This window comes from Sycon ciliatum, chromosome 5 (genome assembly GCF_964019385.1).
Source record: "Sycon ciliatum chromosome 5, ocSycCili1.1, whole genome shotgun sequence".
Taxonomy (NCBI): domain Eukaryota; kingdom Metazoa; phylum Porifera; class Calcarea; order Leucosolenida; family Sycettidae; genus Sycon; species Sycon ciliatum.
The window spans coordinates 35,141,160-35,160,878 of NC_088647.1; the positions used below are offsets into that span (position 1 = coordinate 35,141,160).

At 49.3% G+C, this 19,719-nt stretch overlaps 1 protein-coding gene across 1 annotated transcript; it reads left to right on the forward strand.

Moving 5' to 3' along the window:
* Window positions 1–13,046: 13,046 nt before the first annotated feature.
* Window positions 13,047–16,264, forward strand: LOC135817040 (uncharacterized). Its single transcript, XM_065330142.1, has 2 exons — window positions 13,047–15,714; window positions 16,053–16,264. Exons 1-2 carry the CDS (start codon window positions 13,047–13,049, stop codon window positions 16,262–16,264), a joined length of 2,880 nt encoding a protein of 959 aa, XP_065186214.1.
* Window positions 16,265–19,719: the final 3,455 nt, after the last annotated feature.

Consider the following 19,719-nt stretch of genomic DNA (forward strand, 5'->3'; position numbering starts at 1 on the left):
AGGTTGTAACTTTTCAACTTTCAAGGGACTTAGAAATTTTCTCTCCAATTGAAAGAGAAAAAATTGAAGAGAAGAAAGAAGTTTCAGCAGGAATCGAACCTGCAACCATAAGATTCCCAAGCACCTATCTTGACCACCCAGCCACCAGGGTGTTGATGCAGATGTTGGTTGAAAGAAAGGTCTTAGGTCTGGAACACGCAATGCTACCTACACCTAATACATGTAGTATACTATAGTATAGTGGGATACTAAAAATAGCTATTTCGGACCAGTATTTCAGGCCCAAAACGAAGCTAGGTATAAATAGAATAAACACCTCTGTCTTGTGTTTATGGGAATATAAACACTGTCTATAAAAACCTCGGCTACGCCTCGGTTTTTATAGCAGTATTTATATTCCCATAAACACAAGACAGAGGTGTTTATTCTATACATATTCACCACTTATGTAGATGGCCAATTGTGTGTGGGTGAATATGGAGTGAGTGTAGTATCCCTGCCCGACCAATACGGCAGCAGTACGGAACTAATACGGAACGACCTTATGTATATTAATTTTAGTGTATCTCCGCATATAAGCGTACGGCGTCTGCTGCATAAAAGCAGCTGCGCTTTTTCTGTTTTGATTAGATTAGATTAGATAGCAATGAAAGCTAACTCGAAGAAGAAGGAGTCAACCTCTAGGTGAGCACCGGAGAGAAAGTTATTTATTTTGCCGCTTCTTCTTTCACTAATAATTATATCTCAGGTGTGTACCTGAAAGTAGAATAAAAGTAATTCTTGTTAATTGCACCGCGCCTACCACTCGGCTACCCATTACATTGGTGGCAGCGGTGTAGTTTTAAAGGGGAAGTTAAGGCAAAAATCAAAATTTCACCAGTTGTAGTCTTCGGGGTGCTGAGTCGAATGGTCTTGGTCCGAGAAAGCTGAGACGCTCCCTTCCTACTTGAATCCCAATCGAACTCGCGCACTTCCACCGAAACTGGGTGACTGCGCCCTACGAGATGGGGATTTGTATGCAAAATGTCACTAAAAGCGCCATTTCGTTCTTATAAAAGCACGGATGACCGCGATTGGCCCATATATTGTAGTCTTTTGGACGCTGAGTCGACTGGTTTTGGTCCGAAAAGGCTGCGATGCAGCGTTCCTCCTTTATTCCCAATGGAACATGGTTGAACAAGCGGTCACGTGCTCCTGGGTGCCCAAATCACCTGGTCACCACGCCAGCAGGCGACAACTACCCGTTAAAGCATAATGGCTCAAACCACTGACCCACTTCCCTTGAACCCGCATGCTCCAGCCTTTACACCATCGTCTCCTCTTCAACCGTCGGCCCCCGTAAGCTGTTCATATACCCACATAAAGGTTGGCCACATAAATATTTGCAGCCTTAGACACAAAACACACATTATTGCTAAGTTAATAGACCAACATGCCCTGGATCTTCTGGCAGTTACTGAAACGTGGCTTGACTCCAGCATCTCGGACAACGAGGTCTCGGTGCCGGGAACAATTCTTTTCCGTCGTGATCGGCCGTGTGCTGAGGGCTGCCCGTGCTTGTCCTCCTGCAGCCCCTGCAGGAAAGGAGGGGGAATTTGCATGTACGTGAACGACCAAGTTAATGTGACTCCTGTCTTGACCCACTCGCATGCCAGTCTAGAATTGATGTGGCTCAGAACCGGCACAGTCAATGATGGTGTTTTGTTCGGTTGCATATATCGGCCCCCATCCGAGCCAGTGGAGTACTGGACTCGGCTTGCCACAGCCACAGAACAACTGGACAGCGAAAATGTTGTATTATTAGGCGACGTCAATGTAGACTTCCTGCATCAGGCATCCAGCGTTTTCCAACACCTTAAGAACACACTTTTACTCCCGTGCGGGATGGCCAATAAAGTCCAGGACGCAACCAGAATCACTGCCTCGACACGCACGTCGATTGACTGCATACTGACGAACATAGACCTCGTCACGTCAGCATCCGTTAAAGACTGTGAGTTCTCAGACCATCGCCTGGTCCTCAGTACTGTCCCATTGCCCACAGCGGGCACACGGAACTCCGACACCGATGGTCAGCAACCAAGCAGACAACGAAGAGACTACCGAGGCTTCGACGCAGACCGCTTCTGCGGTATGTTGTTGTCTTCCAATCTTCATCACTTTGCAACCACTGACCCTGACCTGATGTTAGACGAATGGGCCGAGAAATTTAATGCTGCACTTGATATTGCAGCGCCTTATGTGCCCAGGAAGCGACCGAAGCGGAATCGGAAGACTTGCCCTTTCATGACCAAGGCTCTTCTTGACTTGATCAGGGAACGCAAATCAGCCTTCAAGAAGTTAAAAGCAGCCAACTTTCGTGACATGGTCATAATGGCGCAGTTCAAGAGATTACGTAGTCAGTCCAACAACTTGTACCGTCATCTTCAGAATCGTTACTTCGCGGATCGGTGCAGGACGTATGAACGGGAACCTCGACAGTTCTGGAAAATATTGAACACGATCACCAAGCGTACGCCACAGAGGCAAACAGTTACTATCCCAGCTGAGAGACTAAACGATTACTTCCACGCTATTGTCACCGATAATCATGCCACCTATGATCTGCCAATGGGTCCGGCTAACTCTACGGACCTCAGGACGTTCGAGGCGGTAACTGTCTCAGAAGTGAAAAGGCTAATCAGTGCCCTCCAGAGCCGCAAAGCTCCTGGCCCGGACGGAATTATGCCTTTTTTGCTAAAGGTATCGAAAGACGTAGTCGCCCTTTCACTTACCATTTTGTACAACACTTCCCTCTCTTCTGGACACTTTCCATCCCGGTTCAAAATTGCCCACATCACCCCGATATTGAAGTCAAAACAAGGCCCCCGTAATTGCCCTTCCAATCACCGCCCGGTGTCTCTAACATCTATTCTCGCCAAACTCCTTGAGCAGCTCGTGTTCTCTCGTCTCCAGGTGTTTTTCCAAGAACGTTGCCCGTTCCATGAAGATCAATTTGGTTTCCGGAAGCACCGGTCGACCGAGCAACTCCTCACGAAGGTAACGAATGATTGGCTGCTAGCCCGCGAAGCGGGTCTGCATACAGCTGTTGTTTGCGTTGACCTGAAGAAGGCGTTTGATACCGTGCAACACCAGCAACTTCTCATCGCAATCGCGGCCGTGGGTATTTCTGGCATAGCCCTGGCTTGGTTGCAGTCATACCTCCGTGGACGGCAGCAGCGCGTGGTTACCTACATCGGAACGTCTCCTCTGGTACCAGTTACTAGTGGCGTACCTCAAGGCACCATTCTGGGCCCTGTGCTCTTCAATTTATATGTGCGGAAGCTGCCGCTCACAGCTGATGCTCTTTCCTGCAAGCTGCCGATGTTCGCGGATGACATGACGCTGTATGCCAGTAGAAGGTCGCCAAATGAAGCTGTCGGTGCCGTCAACAAGGTACTTTCAGTGCTTGCTCTAGATCTTGCGGACCTAGGGTTGTCAGTCAACTCTGCCAAAACTGTCGCCATGTTCATTTCCAAACTCCCCCTGCACCTGTCTGTTCCTGTGATACTCAACGATCAGGTATTGACCCGCGTTACCAGCACCCGAATCCTGGGGGTCATCATTGATGACCGCCTAACGTGGTCGCCTCACATTGATTTTGTAATTCGCAAGACATGTGCAAAGGTTGGCGCTCTTCGTCGGTCCTTTCGGCAATTGAGCAGGAAGGCCAGGAGGCAATTTATTGTATCAGTCATTCTACCTGATCTTTTGTACTGTTGTTCGTGTTTTGTAACGAAGCTGTCCGCTAAGGACCGCCAAAGGCTCTCTACTGTGTTCCGCCGTGCTGTACGAGCTGCCTGTGGTGCTAAGTCACAGGACGACATCACGCCATTATTGACCACATTGGCGATTTATCCATTTGAACACTATATGATTCTCAACTTTGCCCAGTTTATTCATAGAAATCATGTCATCATCTCACTGCCTACCCTAACGGAATTATTTCCACCGATCACAACAAGCCTTAGAACTAGAAGCCACTCTAATGCTTCCATTGCCATATCTAAGCACCGGACAACTGATGGAGTAAATTCTTTTTCTAATCGTGCCGCAATTTTCTTTAATACACTACCTGCCGAGTGGCGCAGACACCACCGTACCTCTACATTTGCAAACCAACTCAGGGATCTTTTTAAAGACCCAGTGGCGTTTAAGAAGTATTTTGACCTTCTTTTTGGAATCTGTTGAGTTTCTCGATGATCTTGATAGTTCTTGTACTAAGATTGAAGTTGACTTGGTGTTTGATTACTGTACTGCTTGATGTCTGAATTCCAATTTTTTCTATTTTTTCTTTTCTTTTCCTTTCCTTTCCACTTATCCCGTTATCGGCCCTCTTAAGAGTTGTGTGTATCACTGTTGAGGCATCCGATGGTAAATAAAATAAATACTACTACTACTAACTTTCACACCAAGGTTCAACTCGAGTGACAGGACTGCACCCAAAAAAGGTCAAAACAGGCTGTAAGTTGTACCCTGCAGGCACGGTGACCAGGTGACTGGTGTACGCAGGAGCACGTGACCGCTTGTTCAACCATGTTCGATTGGGAATTAGGGGCGAACGCTGCATCGCAGCCTTTTCGGACCAAAACCAGTCGACTCAGCGTCCAAAAGACTACAACATATGAGCCAATCGCGGTCATCCGTGCTTTTATAAGAACGAAATGGCGCTTTTAGTGACATTTTGCATACAAATCCCCATCTCGTAGGGCGCAGTCACCCAGTTTTGGTGGAAGTGCGCGAGTTCGATTGGGATTCAAGTAGGAAGGGAGCGTCTCAGCTTTCTCGGACCAAGACCATTCGACTCAGCACCCCGAAGACTACAACTGGTGAAATTTTAATTTTTGCCTTAACTTCCCCTTTAAATAAAACAACGTGATTCGACCGTCATTGGAACGGACCTCTCTGTCATGCTGCGAAAGCTTCAGGATGACCTTAGCGCTCTGGAGCTCTACCTTGATGACAAAGGACTTCTCATGAACCCTGACAAGACGCAGTTCCTGGTCCTTCGGCGCCCACGCCAACCTGTGCCGCATCTACCAATCCCCCTAGTTTGTAAAGGCAAGCCCCTCACCCCTGCAGCCACCGTGAAGTATCTCGGACTACTCATCGACGAGCATCTCACCTTCCAGCCGCAAGTCGAGAAGGTCTGCGGTGCGGTGTTCGGCAAGATTGCCGCCTTCAGACATGGCCGAAAAAACCTAACACCTGAAGCGAAGAGGACGTTCTATTTATCCATTGTGCAATCGACTCTCGACTATGCCAGTAACGCTTATCTGCACTGTCTCAGCGCCACCCTGTTCAATAAAATCGTGACGGTCAGTCACATAGCAATGAAGAAAGTTTTTGGGTTTGACCGTATGATGTCTACTGAAATTGTTCTCCGCAAATATCATCTCTATTCTTTTGAACAGCGCACAAATCTTAAACTCTATGTTTTCGTGTACCGCTGCTTGACCCCACATCTTGCTAGTCCCCTTCTCCAATCCTTGTTCCAGCTTAGGGCTGCTGTGCCTGGACACCAGGCTCGCACGCGCGGCCAGGCACAGCGCGCATTAGTTCTTCCGCCTGTTTCTACGCAATATGGCATGCGTTCTATTTCTTTCCTGGCGGCAGACAGATGGAATGCTCTTCCCACTGACTGCCGTCAGGCCCCGTCTCTTACTCTGTATGTAAACATGGTAAAAATTCACCTAGGGTTCCCAGTAAAAAGGCAACGCCTGTTGGGACTCCCCTAGTAAAATAATAAAATCTACTACTACTACTACTACCCCAGACCCCCATGGCTCAACCCGCTGCAGCTCCGTGCGACGAATCAAGATGAGAATCATGTTTCTTGCCTTCCTGGGCTTGGCCCTGCTTATTAGCTTGCAGCACAGTCAGGGTGCTAGCGTGGATCACCCTTCCCTCCGCATGGCATCCACTGGAGACTCCGATGGCGATTCCAAGCGACCCGCTACCTACATGTATACTACCGGTGGTGATGGCGAAGCTGATGAGGACGACAACAGGCAGGCTACTGCCCAAGACAAGGAGGGTATTCCCCAAGACCAGCAGCGTTTGATTTTCGCCGGCACACAGTCGGAAGCAGGAGCCCACTCTTCACTTGGTACTTCGCCTCCGTGGTGGGATGCAGATTTTCGTCAACACTCTTCCTGGCTAGACCATCACTCTTTACGTCGCGCAAAGCGATGCTCTCGACAATGTGAAGACCACGATTCAAGACGAGGAGGGAGGTCATTTGTCTGACGCCGAGATAACCGCTCTGAGTGACCGGCTCAACCAAGATGAAGATAAAACCTGGCTTGACCTCCGCCGTAGCTCCAGCCGCCGCGGTGGTTACTAACGCTGATTGAAGGTATGGCATTTTCTTTCCTGTCTTCCTTCAGTCTCCCTGTTCTCTTCAGTCTTCCTTTATGCGAGTGTGTGAATCCAGTTTAGTTTGGTAGGCGTCTGATCATGGTGAGCCACGGTTTACCCAGCTAACGTGGGACAATGTGTGTGACAACGCCCCTTATAGTTATAGTGTATTCAGTTCGGTTTTTGAACTGCGATGTTCCTGGCGGGTTGTGCCAGCGTAGTGCAGCAAGAGTGCTGTGGTTTCAGGTCCTATTTGGAGGACAGTTCTTTCCCTTTTGACCCCGTGAGATCGTGTGAACCTTGTGTGCTTTTACTTCTATTTTATGATTTGTTATCAGTTCATTTCTTCTGTCTACTCTAAACGTTATCATTTCCGATATAATTTGCCATCTTCCGGTTGACGCTGTTGTTCATAACTCTTCACTAATTTTTGAAAATCACGAGGGCGTGATTATCTGTAGGAAGGGAGGGTGTAGTATCCCTGCCCGACCAATACGGCAGCAGTACGGAACTAATACGGAACGACCTTATGTATATTAATTTTAGTGTATCTCCGCATATAAGCGTACGGCGTCTGCTGCATAAAAGCTGCTGCGCTTTTTCTGTTTTGATTAGATTAGATTAGATTAGATAGCAATGAAAGCTAACTCGAAGAAGAAGGAGTCAACCTCTAGGTGAGCACCGGAGAGAAAGTTATTTATTTTGCCGCTTCTTCTTTCACTAATAATTATATCTCAGGTACTAGGTGTGTACCTGAAAGTAGAATAAAAGTAATTCTTGTTATCCCATGGTACGGTACTATAGGCCTGTTTCAGCCAATCAGGAGCCTTGCTGACCGGGAAATAATAGCCAATACAATCCCGCGCGGGATGATATTCATTATTAACTGGGTTCACTTTTACCGTACCTACTACGGTGCACCCTGCATTGGCATGCCCCCACCCCCTCTCGATTCGATGCAATGCATCTTGCCACTGGAGTCCTTTCGATCAGAACCCAGCGACAAAATGCACTACACAGAACCGTGAGAGGGTGGGAGCATGCCAATGCAGATTGCACCGTCGGTACAGTAAAAGTGAACGGAGAGAACTTACCTCCGCGACTACGTCCAAAACCAGATTCCACACAAACAAACAACGAACTCCAATCACTATTCAACTCAACACTACGACACAAAGGAGACTTCGAAGTGCATCAGTTCTCATTCACTCTTTGTAAACTCGAAAACTACACAAAGTATCACCATCCGAGTGAAAATTACTAATTGCAAGGAGAGATACCGAAACAACACGAAAAGTACACGACGTGAAAGTGAGAGGAAAAATCTTGTACAGAATATTCAACAGTGTAGTGCATTTTGTCGCTGGGTTCTGATCGAAAGGACTCCAGTGGCAAGATGCATTGCATCGAATCGAGAGGGGGTGGGGGCATGCCAATGCAGGGTGCACCGTAGTAGGTACGGTGAAAGTGAACCCAGTTAATAATGAATATCATCCCGCGCGGGATTGTATTGGCTATTATTCCCGTAGCTATGCAGAAGACGTTACTTCAGTAACGTCTGGCGCTAGCCAGGGTCCACACAGCTTTAATTTGGTGTTTGTTTGTGTGTTTGTTTGTGTCACGCCTGGCGCTATCCGTATCTGACGGCAAAAAAGCATAGGATGTTATAAATTTTTCAATTCTCCTTTTTTTCAGGCATATCCTGGGATTCGAACCCGCACTATCGCCCTACATGCATTCCCCCATACACTTCGTATTCATACCCATTCTTCCAAGTTGCGTTACGTTATTATCTTGCGTTTGAAAGCCCTATTTGAATATTGCGGGAAGCTGTATGTGGCCAGCTGTGTTTGATGGTACGGTACGGTACGGGAGACGGTGTCGTATTACCCTCGATCGTACCTGTCCCGTCCCTATCCCCTACCGTACCGTGCCATCAAAGACGGCTGGCCACAATGCATATAACTCAAATAGGGCTTTCAAATGCAAGATCACAATGTGAAACAACTTGGAAGAATTAGTATGTATGCGAAGTGCATCGGGGGATGAATGCAGGGCGCGCGATAGTGCGGGTTCGAATCCCAGGTCATGTCTAAAAAAAAAGGAATTTTTTAAAGAATTTATAACATCCCTATGCTTTTTTTTGTCTAGGTCATCAAGGCAAAAAAGCATAGCGTAGGGCCCTGAGCTTCCAAGCTCTCTCGTTTCCCGGTCAGCAAGGCTCCTGATTGGCTGAAACAGGCCTATAGTACCGTACCATGGGATAAAATATGATAACTTTTAGCAAAAAAATAGCATAATTCTGCAATTTTTTCAGCAATGCGAAAAGCATAATTTCACGAAAATATTAGCATAATCTGTCAAGGCCTACTGCTTACAAAGATCAGGCTTATGCAAACGAATACAAACAGCCTCAAGTACTTTCAACTGACTAGCGTACCATGCACGACAAAGAACAGAAAAACTAAAATCATCATACACCTGCAGACACTTAGGGTGAGACAACAGATGAAGAAAAAAGCAGCCCCAGCATACGATCAATGTAAACTGTCATGAAACGCCGATTCCTGTCGTTACTGCGGCCAGGTATCTTGGAGTGCTCCTCGACTCGGATCTGTCATGGACGCCCCATGTTGATCGCTGCACCGCTCGACTGGCCCAGAGGATCGGAGCACTATGGAGGTTGCGTCGCTGCTTGACTCATCAGAGCCGAGTTCTCTACTTTAAAGCGATCATCATGTCTGACCTGATGTACGGATCCAATGCGTTTTCCCCGCTTCTTACTGCCAACCAATTGGATCGGCTACAAGTCATGCAGAATCGGGCGGCAAGGGCGGTTTTCGGACTCTCGCATCACACCTCCGCGCGTACCCTCCTGCTGCAATTGGACACCTACAGAGTATCCGAGATATTCAGGCAGAAGTTCATCGTTCTGGTCTGGAGGTCTCGGAATGAGCACGCAAGTTCTGAACTGCAAGCCCTCCTAGTTCCTTCGGCAGCTGGCCCAACTAGGTTGCACTCCACCATGGGTCTGCGCCAACCGCCAGTTTCCACCAGGTTCGGCAAGGGTTGCCTCGCGTTCCGGGGCGCCCAGCTGTGGAACACATTACCCAGCGATATACGTGCCATCTCCACGCTCCGCCAGTTCCGCGCCAGCATGATCCCGCACACACTTACTGGCCTTAGTACCTAGAGTACCAGACGTCCTGTTTGATGATCAGCTGGCTTAGTTTTTCTCCACCTCTATCCTAATTACATCAGTCCCCAATTTCATTTATTACTGCTTTCTATCTGCATTCGCCACCTTTTCATTGGGCAGATCTGCCCGTTTGGTTTGCGAATTAAAATAAACACAACAACAACACGCAAGTTCTGAACTGCAAGCCCTCCTAGTTCCTTCGGCAGCTGGCCCAACTAGGTTGCACTCCACCATGGGTCTGCGCCAACCGCCAGTTTCCACCAGGTTCGGCAATGGTTGCCTCGCGTTCCGGGGCGCCCAGCTGTGGAACACATTACCCAGCGATATACGTGCCATCTCCACGCTCCGCCAGTTCCGCGCCAGCATGATCCCGCACACACTTACTGGCCTTAGTACCTAGAGTACCAGACGTCCTGTTTGATGATCAGCTGGCTTAGTTTTTCTCCACCTCTATCCTAATTACATCAGTCCCCAATTTCATTTATTACTGCTTTCTATCTGCATTCGCCACCTTTTCATTGGGCAGATCTGCCCGTTTGGTTTGCGAATTAAAATAAACACAACAACAACAACAACAAAAACGGCAGACTTCTTACGATCACAATCACCATCCGATTCCTCGTCTCCACCAACCGCAACCTCGTCCCCCGTCTCATCTTCCAACTCGTCCTCAGTGTCGTCCTCCGTGTCATTCTCCTCATCACCACCGATCGGTCCCAGGCTCGCTTCACGTTGCTGAACCTCTGTTCGTTGACTCCTCCTTTTTTTAGCACTTTGTTTTGTTCTCGTAACACATTATTGAATGTATATGTCATAGCCCGAGAGTGAGGGCTTGTAACTTTTAACTACTGCTGATAGCTACTGTGCGTAGAACGTGGACACACTGTGTCTTCCGGACCGTAGTTGGAACAGTTATTGTACAATATAATATACGGTGTGTGCCGGCGAGGTCACCTACCCAGTGAGACTGTAAAATGATAGGTTTTGCTGCTGTCAATGGATGAAGCGCACGACTGTGCATTTGCAGTAGAAAGTGCAATACCTGTAGTTATGAATTCGCTTTATAGTAGTAGTACGCTAGGTGTGGATGTGCGTGATTGCACCTGCTTGACCATTGACTGGCTATGCTTTTAATTAATCAAGTACATGTACATGTTGCGGTCCAGACGCCGGGTCTAGGCTTGCCCCGTTCTAATACCCTTTCACACTTTGCGTATCTTATGATGACAGCCGCTTCTAGATCACGCAGACCTGTGCGTGTATGTATGTGCGTGTGCGTGTCCGATCGCCGTTCCGCGCAGCGGACAAAGTTGCAGTTCAGCTGCATGTTTAGCAAGTACTATCGCTACTGCCGCTGCTTGCTGTTTTCTACAATGTGTTATATTATAGCATGCTGCTGCTTTTTGCGAGGGGTTCTTTCGGTGCTCTTCTTCCAAACACTGAACATATTCTCTGCTCTGACGAGATCAGTTGGTGTGTGTGTGTTGGGATTAGGATTGGGTGAAGTTGCGTTCCGTACCAGCCGTGGCTACACTGGTCACGAAACGTTCCGAGGTTAGCGATCCAGCCAGACGAGGCTAACCGGAACGCTGTCCGAGCGAGTTATCACAAGTGGTGCTGTGACCAGGATGGCTGGCAAGAACGAGGCAACAAAGTTCACCATTCCTAGAAGAGGCGCGAAGATCTCGGCCAGGCGCTTGTAGACGGTGCAAGCGCAGTCTAAGTATATTGAAGATGTTCAATGTATCCTGCCTCACTACTGGTTGTGTCGTTGTGTGTGCGGGAACGGGCCTCCACCAGGGAACAAAGAGGTTTGTTCTCTGTTGTGCTCGATTGGCATGGCGCAGTGATGACTGAGCTGCCTCTGGTGATGAGAATTGCATGCTGCATGATGGGCATACAGTTCGTAACGATGGGTATGGATGTGTCGTATCTCTGTAGTCTGTTTGGTCTAGTCCTCAAGCTGGGATGCCAGCCGGAGTGATTAGGGTGAACTATTGGCGGCCTTGTGCGCGAGGAATCATGGCATGATGTTGAGAGGCATGCATGATGCGGCTTGCACTGGTCGGCTAGTCTAAATGTGTGATGAACGGGAATCCGGATGGCGCACGAGGCTCCGCGAGATGTCGCGAGTCAGGCGTGGGATCGGGAAACCTGATGCGACGGTGGTCGCTTGGCATGTTCATACGGCGGTTAGGGTTACAGTGGTTGAGTACGCTGTGCCCACGTGCAATTGGGGTGTGCACTCGTAGGCGCGCGCGGGCCGTGATCGGACGGCAGCGGCGTGGCTGAGTATATCAGGCGAGCTGAGGCGAAGAGGATTGAGTTCTTCGCGGATCAGTCGTCCTGCTAGCACTATTTGTCTACTTTGCTCATTCTTTTGCTGTGTTGACGATGGCTCAGCAACAGCAACAACAAGGCAGAGGTGTGAATGCGCCTGCTGCAAATGTTCATCAACCGTTAGTAGCTGGTGGTGCTGCTGCGGTGGGTGGCCCTGGTGCAGTGATGGCTGCAGCAGGGGGAGCGGTAACTGGTGCTGGAGGAGCGCCAGTTGCTCCAGCGTTCGGGAGGCCTGCGGTGATGCCCGAGGCCTACGATGGTTCCGGAGACTGGGTGGAGTATATCCAGTACTTCGATCAGTGCGCGCAGGTGAACGGGGGAATGACCCGCAGAAAGCGCAGTACTTAGCGGTACGCCTCAGAGGTGGGGCGCAACGCTTTTTGGCTACTATACCGGCTGCAAGACGGGCCGTATGGCAGCATGTGAGTGCGGACCTTGAGCGAAGGTTCGCACCACCTGCTAATGAGCGGCAGTTTAAGGCTCAATTCCGCACGAGGAGGCGTAAATCCGGTGAGGATTTAGCGCATCTGGCGGATGATCTGCGTCGGCTGGTGGTGCGGGCGTACCCCAACATGCCGGGTGGGTTACAGGATGAGCTGGTGAGGGACCAGTTCATCGAGGCGGTATCTCCTGTGGCCTTGAGAGTGAGGCTGCAGGAGAATCCTCCGGCGACGGTGCAGGCGGCATTAGAGATGGCGCTGCACCTGGAAAAGGTTTGGCGAAGTGTTGACTTGCCAAGCGAAGCTCCGCAGAGGCTGGTGGGCCCCTACGGAGAGAGCCAGCAAACACAGTTGGTGACGGCCGCTGTGGATGTTGCTGAGGCTCCAGCGAGAGGACAGACGGACGTCCTCGAGCGTACTTTGAGCAGCCTGGTGAGGACGCTCGACCAACTACTGGAGAGGCGTGATGCTCCAAGTGGTCAAGGAGGGCGAGGCCGAGGAAGAACTCGGGATCAGGAGCCCGCTCGACGAGTGAAGATGTTCACTTGTTGGAACTGTGGTGAACCGGGCCACAGGGCAGCCCAATGTCCTCGTGAAGCGCAGACGGGGCGCGGAGGATACGATGGCTCGAGGAGAGGGCCTTTGGGAAACGGCCAGTGACTGGGGCGATGGCCCACGTGCCTGGTCAGACCATTTCTTTGGGTCGAGAGTGTAATCCGGCAGCACCTGACGAGCGTGCTGTCGAACAATCCATTCCTATGGTCGGATGCGACTCTGGAACGGGGATGTTGACCACGGGGACAATCGATGGGTTGTTAGTGGAGATGCTGGTAGATACTGGAGCGGCTGTAAGCTTAGTATCTGCGGATCTAGCCAGGAAGCTGGGCTACGATCCGGATCGACTCACGGCGGATGCGCCTGGGTTGAAGTTTTGTGGGGCAGATGGTAAGCCTCTGGTGGTGAATGGAAAAGTGGTTGTTCACCTTGGCGTTCAAGGATGTGTTTGTTCGCCGGAAATGCGGGTAGTCGATGGGCTACGATTTCCATGTGTGCTGGGACGTGATGTGCTGTCCAGCATTCCCTGTAACATAACCTCTGCGAATGGCAAGCTATGTTTCAAGGTCGAAGAAAGGCGAGGGGGTGGTGCAGATGAGGCTCCGCTCCGCTTGCAGGAGAAGATTGTTCTCCCACCACACCACGAGATGACCGTGGCGGCTGTGGTGGACACTCTTGCATTCGATGGGATGCCAGAGTTGGGGCTCACGGAACCAGATTGTGGGACTGCGAGCGACCCTGGTCTCTTGGTGGCAAAGTGTGTTGTGCGGCCACAAGAGAATCGTGTTCCCGTGCGATTGATGAATTGCACGGCGGAACAAATCACTCTGCCCAAGAGAGCCCAGATTGGCAAGCTGTGTGCAGTTGCAACTGTGGTGGACGGTAGTGAAGAGTTGGACGAGGCGAATGACTGGTGTAGCTACGGGGCTAACCAGGATTTGTGGTCTGTACTGCGAGTGGGGAACCCCGATGGTGGTCCCGGCGCAGGGAAGCGCTCTCCAGGCGGGAAGAGGCTGCTTGAAACCGGTGGTGGTGATGACGATGGTCGGTCACACCATTGTGCGATGAGGGATGATGAGGCAGTACACGAGGCCGACGTTGACCAGCGTGGTCGTGGTACGATGCCTGATGGCTGTTGCTCTCAGGAGGGTAACCGGGAGGCATGCTCCCCACCTGATACAGGCAACAGCGAGCAGCCTGTGGTTGAGGCCGAGCAGTTGGCTAGGCTCAGAACCTTGGTCGAGCAGTACAGATGTGTATTCGCTATGAACATGTCCGAGCTGGGTCGGACAGACGTGTTGAAACACGAGATTAGGACTAGCTGTGATGGTCCAGTTTATGAGCCCGCAAGGAGATTGCCTTGGAGCTCGCGAGAAACATGTCGGAAGTTGGTTGACGACATGCTTGAACAGGGTGTGATCGAAGAATCGGTCAGTCCATGGTCTTCACCAGTTGTGTTGGTGCGGAAGAAGGACGGATCGACGAGGTTCTGTGTTGATTATCGGAGAGTCAATGCAATAACCGTGAAAGATCCATACCCACTCCCGCGTATTGATGATACGTTGGACGCGTTGGGCGGTGCGATGTACTTCTCGACGCTTGATCTGTGCTCTGGGTATCATCAGATGCCAATGGACGAGGCAGACAAGGCCAAGACGGCATTTTCCACGCCTGATGGGCACTATGAGTTCAATGTGATGCCATTTGGTGTGTGCAATGGCCCGAGCTCATTTCAACGGCTGATGAGTGCCGTTTTGCGAGGTTTGCAGTGGCAGATGTGCCTGGTATACCTCGATGATATTATCGTGTTCTCAAAGACGTTTGACGAACACTTGGAACGACTGGAAGCAGTGTTCCAAAGACTACTGGAGGCTGGTCTTCGGTTGAAACCCTCGAAATGTCATCTGTTGAGGACAGAAGTCAATTTCTTGGGTCATGTTGTCACGAAGGATGGTGTGCGCACCGATCCGGACAAGATTGAGACCGTGTCAGAGTGGCGGTGCCCAAAGAACGTAGCAGAGGTGCGTTCTTTTATGGGTTTCTGTGGCTACTATCGACGGTTTGTGAAGGATTTTGCATCCATTTCTCGGCCGCTGGTGAAGCTGACGAGGCAAAACCAGAGGTTTTCATGGGATGGCGAGTGTGAGATCGCATTCCAATTGCTGAAACAGAAGATGTCTTCAGCACCCACGTTGGCGTATCCGAGGTTTGAGACCGATGCGCCCCCATTTGTAGTCGATGTGGACGCAAGTGGCCATGGTTTGGGAGCTGTGTTGTCCCAGACCGACGCAGATGGTCGGGAGCGACCTATTGCGTATGCAAGCAGAGGGTTGAACTCTGCCGAGAGGAATTATGGCTCGACGAAGAGTGAACTCCTCGGACTAGTGTGGGCATTTAGGCATTTCAGATGCTATTTGCTTGGTCGAAGGTTTGTCGTGCGCACAGACCATCAAGCACTAAAATACCTGAACCGTTTCAAAGAACCAAGTGCGATCGTGGCGCGGTGGCTTGAGTTTCTGAGTGATTTCGATTACGAGGTGCGTTATCGGAAAGGTAAAGTCCATGCCAATGCTGATGGCTTGTCTCGACAAGTGCAGGATCAGAGGTGTGGCACCACAGTCCCTGATGAGGTGATTGCTGTGGTATCAGACGAAAGGAGCTCAGTGGCGAATGCTGAGTCGGTCCAGAGTGACCTTCCTACGCCCTTTGTGCGGCGACGAAACTGGACATCAGCTGATTGGGCTGATGTTCAGCAACGTGATCATGAATTGACACGGCTGAGTGAGTGGCTCAGCTCCGGGTCATCTTCGCCTGACTTGACTGGTGTGAGTCCGGCTCTGAGGCATTATTTCCGAGGACGAAAATGTCTTGTCACGGGTGCGAGAGGACGTGATATGTCGCGTTTTGCACAGTGAGAACGCAGGAGAGGGCACAAAGTTTCAAATTTTGGTGCCAGTTGCGTTGCGCGGTCAGGTGCTGAGTGAGTACCATGATCATCTAGGTCACTTAGGCGTGACTAGAACGTATCACCAGATTCGTTGTGAGTGAGGTGAAGGAACCTGAAGATGCTGAGTCTGTCGAAACGCCCCCGGCTGATGTGTATGTGCCGCACCCTACAGACTTGTTGTATTGGGATTCTGATGAGGATGCCCAGCATGAGACGTATGGCGGCGTGGACGGTGTTGGCGGCCAACCAGTTGTGCAGATCCCGCTACCAGTCAACCAACCACCGCCACAACCAGCCCAGATTGCGGTTCAGACTCGAGCTGGGAGGACCGTCCGGCCACCGCAGTACTTTGGAATGCAAACCCAGTTGAGAAGACGACGGTAAGCCGAATGTTGTCGCCACGAGGACGTGGCAGTCTTTTCGAAGGCGCGGGGAGATGTCATAGCCCGAGAGTGAGGGCTTGTAACTTTTAACTACTGCTGATAGCTACTGTGCGTAGAACGTGGACACACTGTGTCTTCCGGACCGTAGTTGGAACAGTTATTGTACAATATAATATACGGTGTGTGCCGGCGAGGTCACCTACCCAGTGAGACTGTAAAATGATAGGTTTTGCTGCTGTCAATGGATGAAGCGCACGACTGTGCATTTGCAGTAGAAAGTGCAATACCTGTAGTTATGAATTCGCTTTATAGTAGTAGTACGCTAGGTGTGGATGTGCGTGATTGCACCTGCTTGACCATTGACTGGCTATGCTTTTAATTAATCAAGTACATGTACATGTTGCGGTCCAGACGCCGGGTCTAGGCTTGCCCCGTTCTAATACCCTTTCACACTTTGCGTATCTTATGATGACAGCCGCTTCTAGATCACGCAGACCTGTGCGTGTATGTATGTGCGTGTGCGTGTCCGATCGCCGTTCCGCGCAGCGGACAAAGTTGCAGTTCAGCTGCATGTTTAGCAAGTACTATCGCTACTGCCGCTGCTTGCTGTTTTCTACAATGTGTTATATTATAGCATGCTGCTGCTTTTTGCGAGGGGTTCTTTCGGTGCTCTTCTTCCAAACACTGAACATATTCTCTGCTCTGACGAGATCAGTTGGTGTGTGTGTGTTGGGATTAGGATTGGGTGAAGTTGCGTTCCGTACCAGCCGTGGCTACACTGGTCACGAAACGTTCCGAGGTTAGCGATCCAGCCAGACGAGGCTAACCGGAACGCTGTCCGAGCGAGTTATCACATATATAAATTATTGATTTGGCATGGTTATTCTTCAGTCACGGCTTTCCACTGATGATTGTGACAAGAAAATCGATTTTGGTAAACCTTCATGACTTTGTTGTAGTGTGGCGATGACAGCAGAATTTGTTCTCTTTATAGCTATTATAAAATTGTTGTCTCCGCGTCGATTATTATTATTATTATTATTTAGGGGTGAAAGTTGGCACTGAGATCCCGAATACGAGTACTCTGATTTTCTCCGATCGATCATTCGAGTATTCTTCATCTTCTAAAAATTGCACACCAAGGGCCTTAAAATCACATGATACAACCCTGATTGAACCGAGTAGCAGTCATTGTTTTCGGGTAAATTGGTTGGTAGGTCATTTGCGCTCTCTCTCTCTCTACTCGTGAACAAATGTTCACCACACAGTCTGCACATCAATATCTGCCGACTGCTGCTCTGAAACTGCAGATTTCTATGGTAGATGCATGTGCCATGTATGAACGAGTACTCTGATTTAATCCGAGTACGATTGTTTTTGAAAAAAACGAGCGAGTACTCGAGTACTCGGTATAATTGTTTCACCCCTATTATTATTATTTAAAAATTCGACGAGGAGACAATAATTTTAATATGGCAACAGGTAGGACGAACTGAAGCGACATGTGGACTACTATAATATTATTAACAATGTAAGCGATGGAGACGATGCAAGAAACAACCTAAAGGGTAAGGAAAAAATACATGTAAGAAGAAAAAGGCAGAATGAAGTTGAAGACACCACTGCAGCTGTACTTATGGTTGATAAATATGGTGGTAAAGACACACCTGGCAATATGGCGGTAAACACACTGCTATGCCGGATACTGCCAGCCATGCATCGACCAGGCGCCAGGCGCGAACTGATAGTGGTGGTGGTGAGAAGGAGAGCTCTGTGCCAGAACTTCGCAGCCTAGAGAGCGTGTGTGGGAAGGCGTGTGTTTACCGCCATATTGCCAGGTGTGTCTTTACCACCATATTTATCAACCATAAGTACAGCTGCAGTGGTGTCTTCAACTTCATTGTCCCGAGTCAAGCTCCGTATGAAGACATCCAAGAAGAAGATTGCCTGATGAGTCCAGCGGGGACGAAACGTACGTCGCAATCGAGCTATGTCGTTGCTGTGTCATCATCTATGTGCCATGCGCTACTTGATGTACCAGCCTGCTATGCCGGATACTGCCAGCCATGCATCGACCAGGCGCCAGGCGCGAACTGATGGTGGTGGTGGTGAGAAGGAGAGCTATGTGCCAGAACTTTGCAGCCTAGAGAGCGTGTGTGGGCAGGCGTGTGTTTACCGCCATATTGCCAGGTGTGTCTTTACCACCATATTTATCAAGAAAAAGGCAATGGAAAAAAAAGATGATTCGAACAAGTTTTCGTACAAAACTCTTCAGGAATCACCGTTGTACTAAAGAACAAAATGAGAACAAAGGAAATAATATAGCAATCAAGGTAGGGTGACACGATATATGACAGCACTGGAATATCGAGGTGCGATTCCTCACAAAAGTGTGCAGAAAACAAGGGTATACAAGTAAGAACTAAGCGTGACAAGTGTGTATCAGCAACAAAAACAAAAAAGTGAGAACGAATGATAATAATAACAATAATAAACAAGAAGGTGACAAAACACATTTAGGCACAAGTGGCAACAACGTTGCCACACTACACAAAAGAACATTATTTGAACAATTTTAGGGCAATAACACCATCTTTCTGGACACACAAATTCGGCTTATGAATGCACTGACAAACAGCTTCCAAAACTTGTAACTGCAAAAGATAACCATGACGAGCACGGCACAAAACAGAAAAACAGGAATCAGAATAAGTACGACAACAGTCAGTACTAGAAACCAAATGAAAATCTAAAATGATAATCCTAGCACTAAGGTAATAACAGGAAAAACTGCGAAAGCACTTAACGAACTTGTAAAGACTACTAGTATACTGTGACACAAGATATGACACCATGGCCAACCAGGGCCAAACAGACAGAACAAGCTGCTACTAGAACAATTTCAAACGAATAATGCTGACCTTCTGGGCACACAGATTAGGCTTATGAATACGTTGACAAACAGCTTCTAACACACTCAACTGCAACTTATAACCATGACGAGCACGGCACAAAACAGAAAAAGAATAATCAGAATACACCTTGCAGCAATCAGGACGAGATACAAGATGCTTATACACTGATGACTTCCTACTAGAAAACACACGCTCGCACCCACTCTTACTCACACAATCATTCTCGCTCTCACACTCACCGGACTCACTGGACTCACTGGCCGAATCCTCCTCAACGACGTCCTGCCTTGGAGCAATCAGGTCCCGTCTCCTCCCATCCCTTGTCTCACGCTCCTGTTGTGCATTCCGTTGGCTCTGTACTTCCGTACTGAAATAGGTCATGGTGTAATTCGCAGTTGTTCTTCTGGGTCTCGTTGATATTGAGGTAGGTATTGTTGTCGTCTCTGCCGGTGATGCAGCAAGCGATGATGACGCAAACGTGTCTGCATGCAACACACGTGGCGTCGCCAAAGCCACATCCACCTCCGCTGGTGGAGGGAGT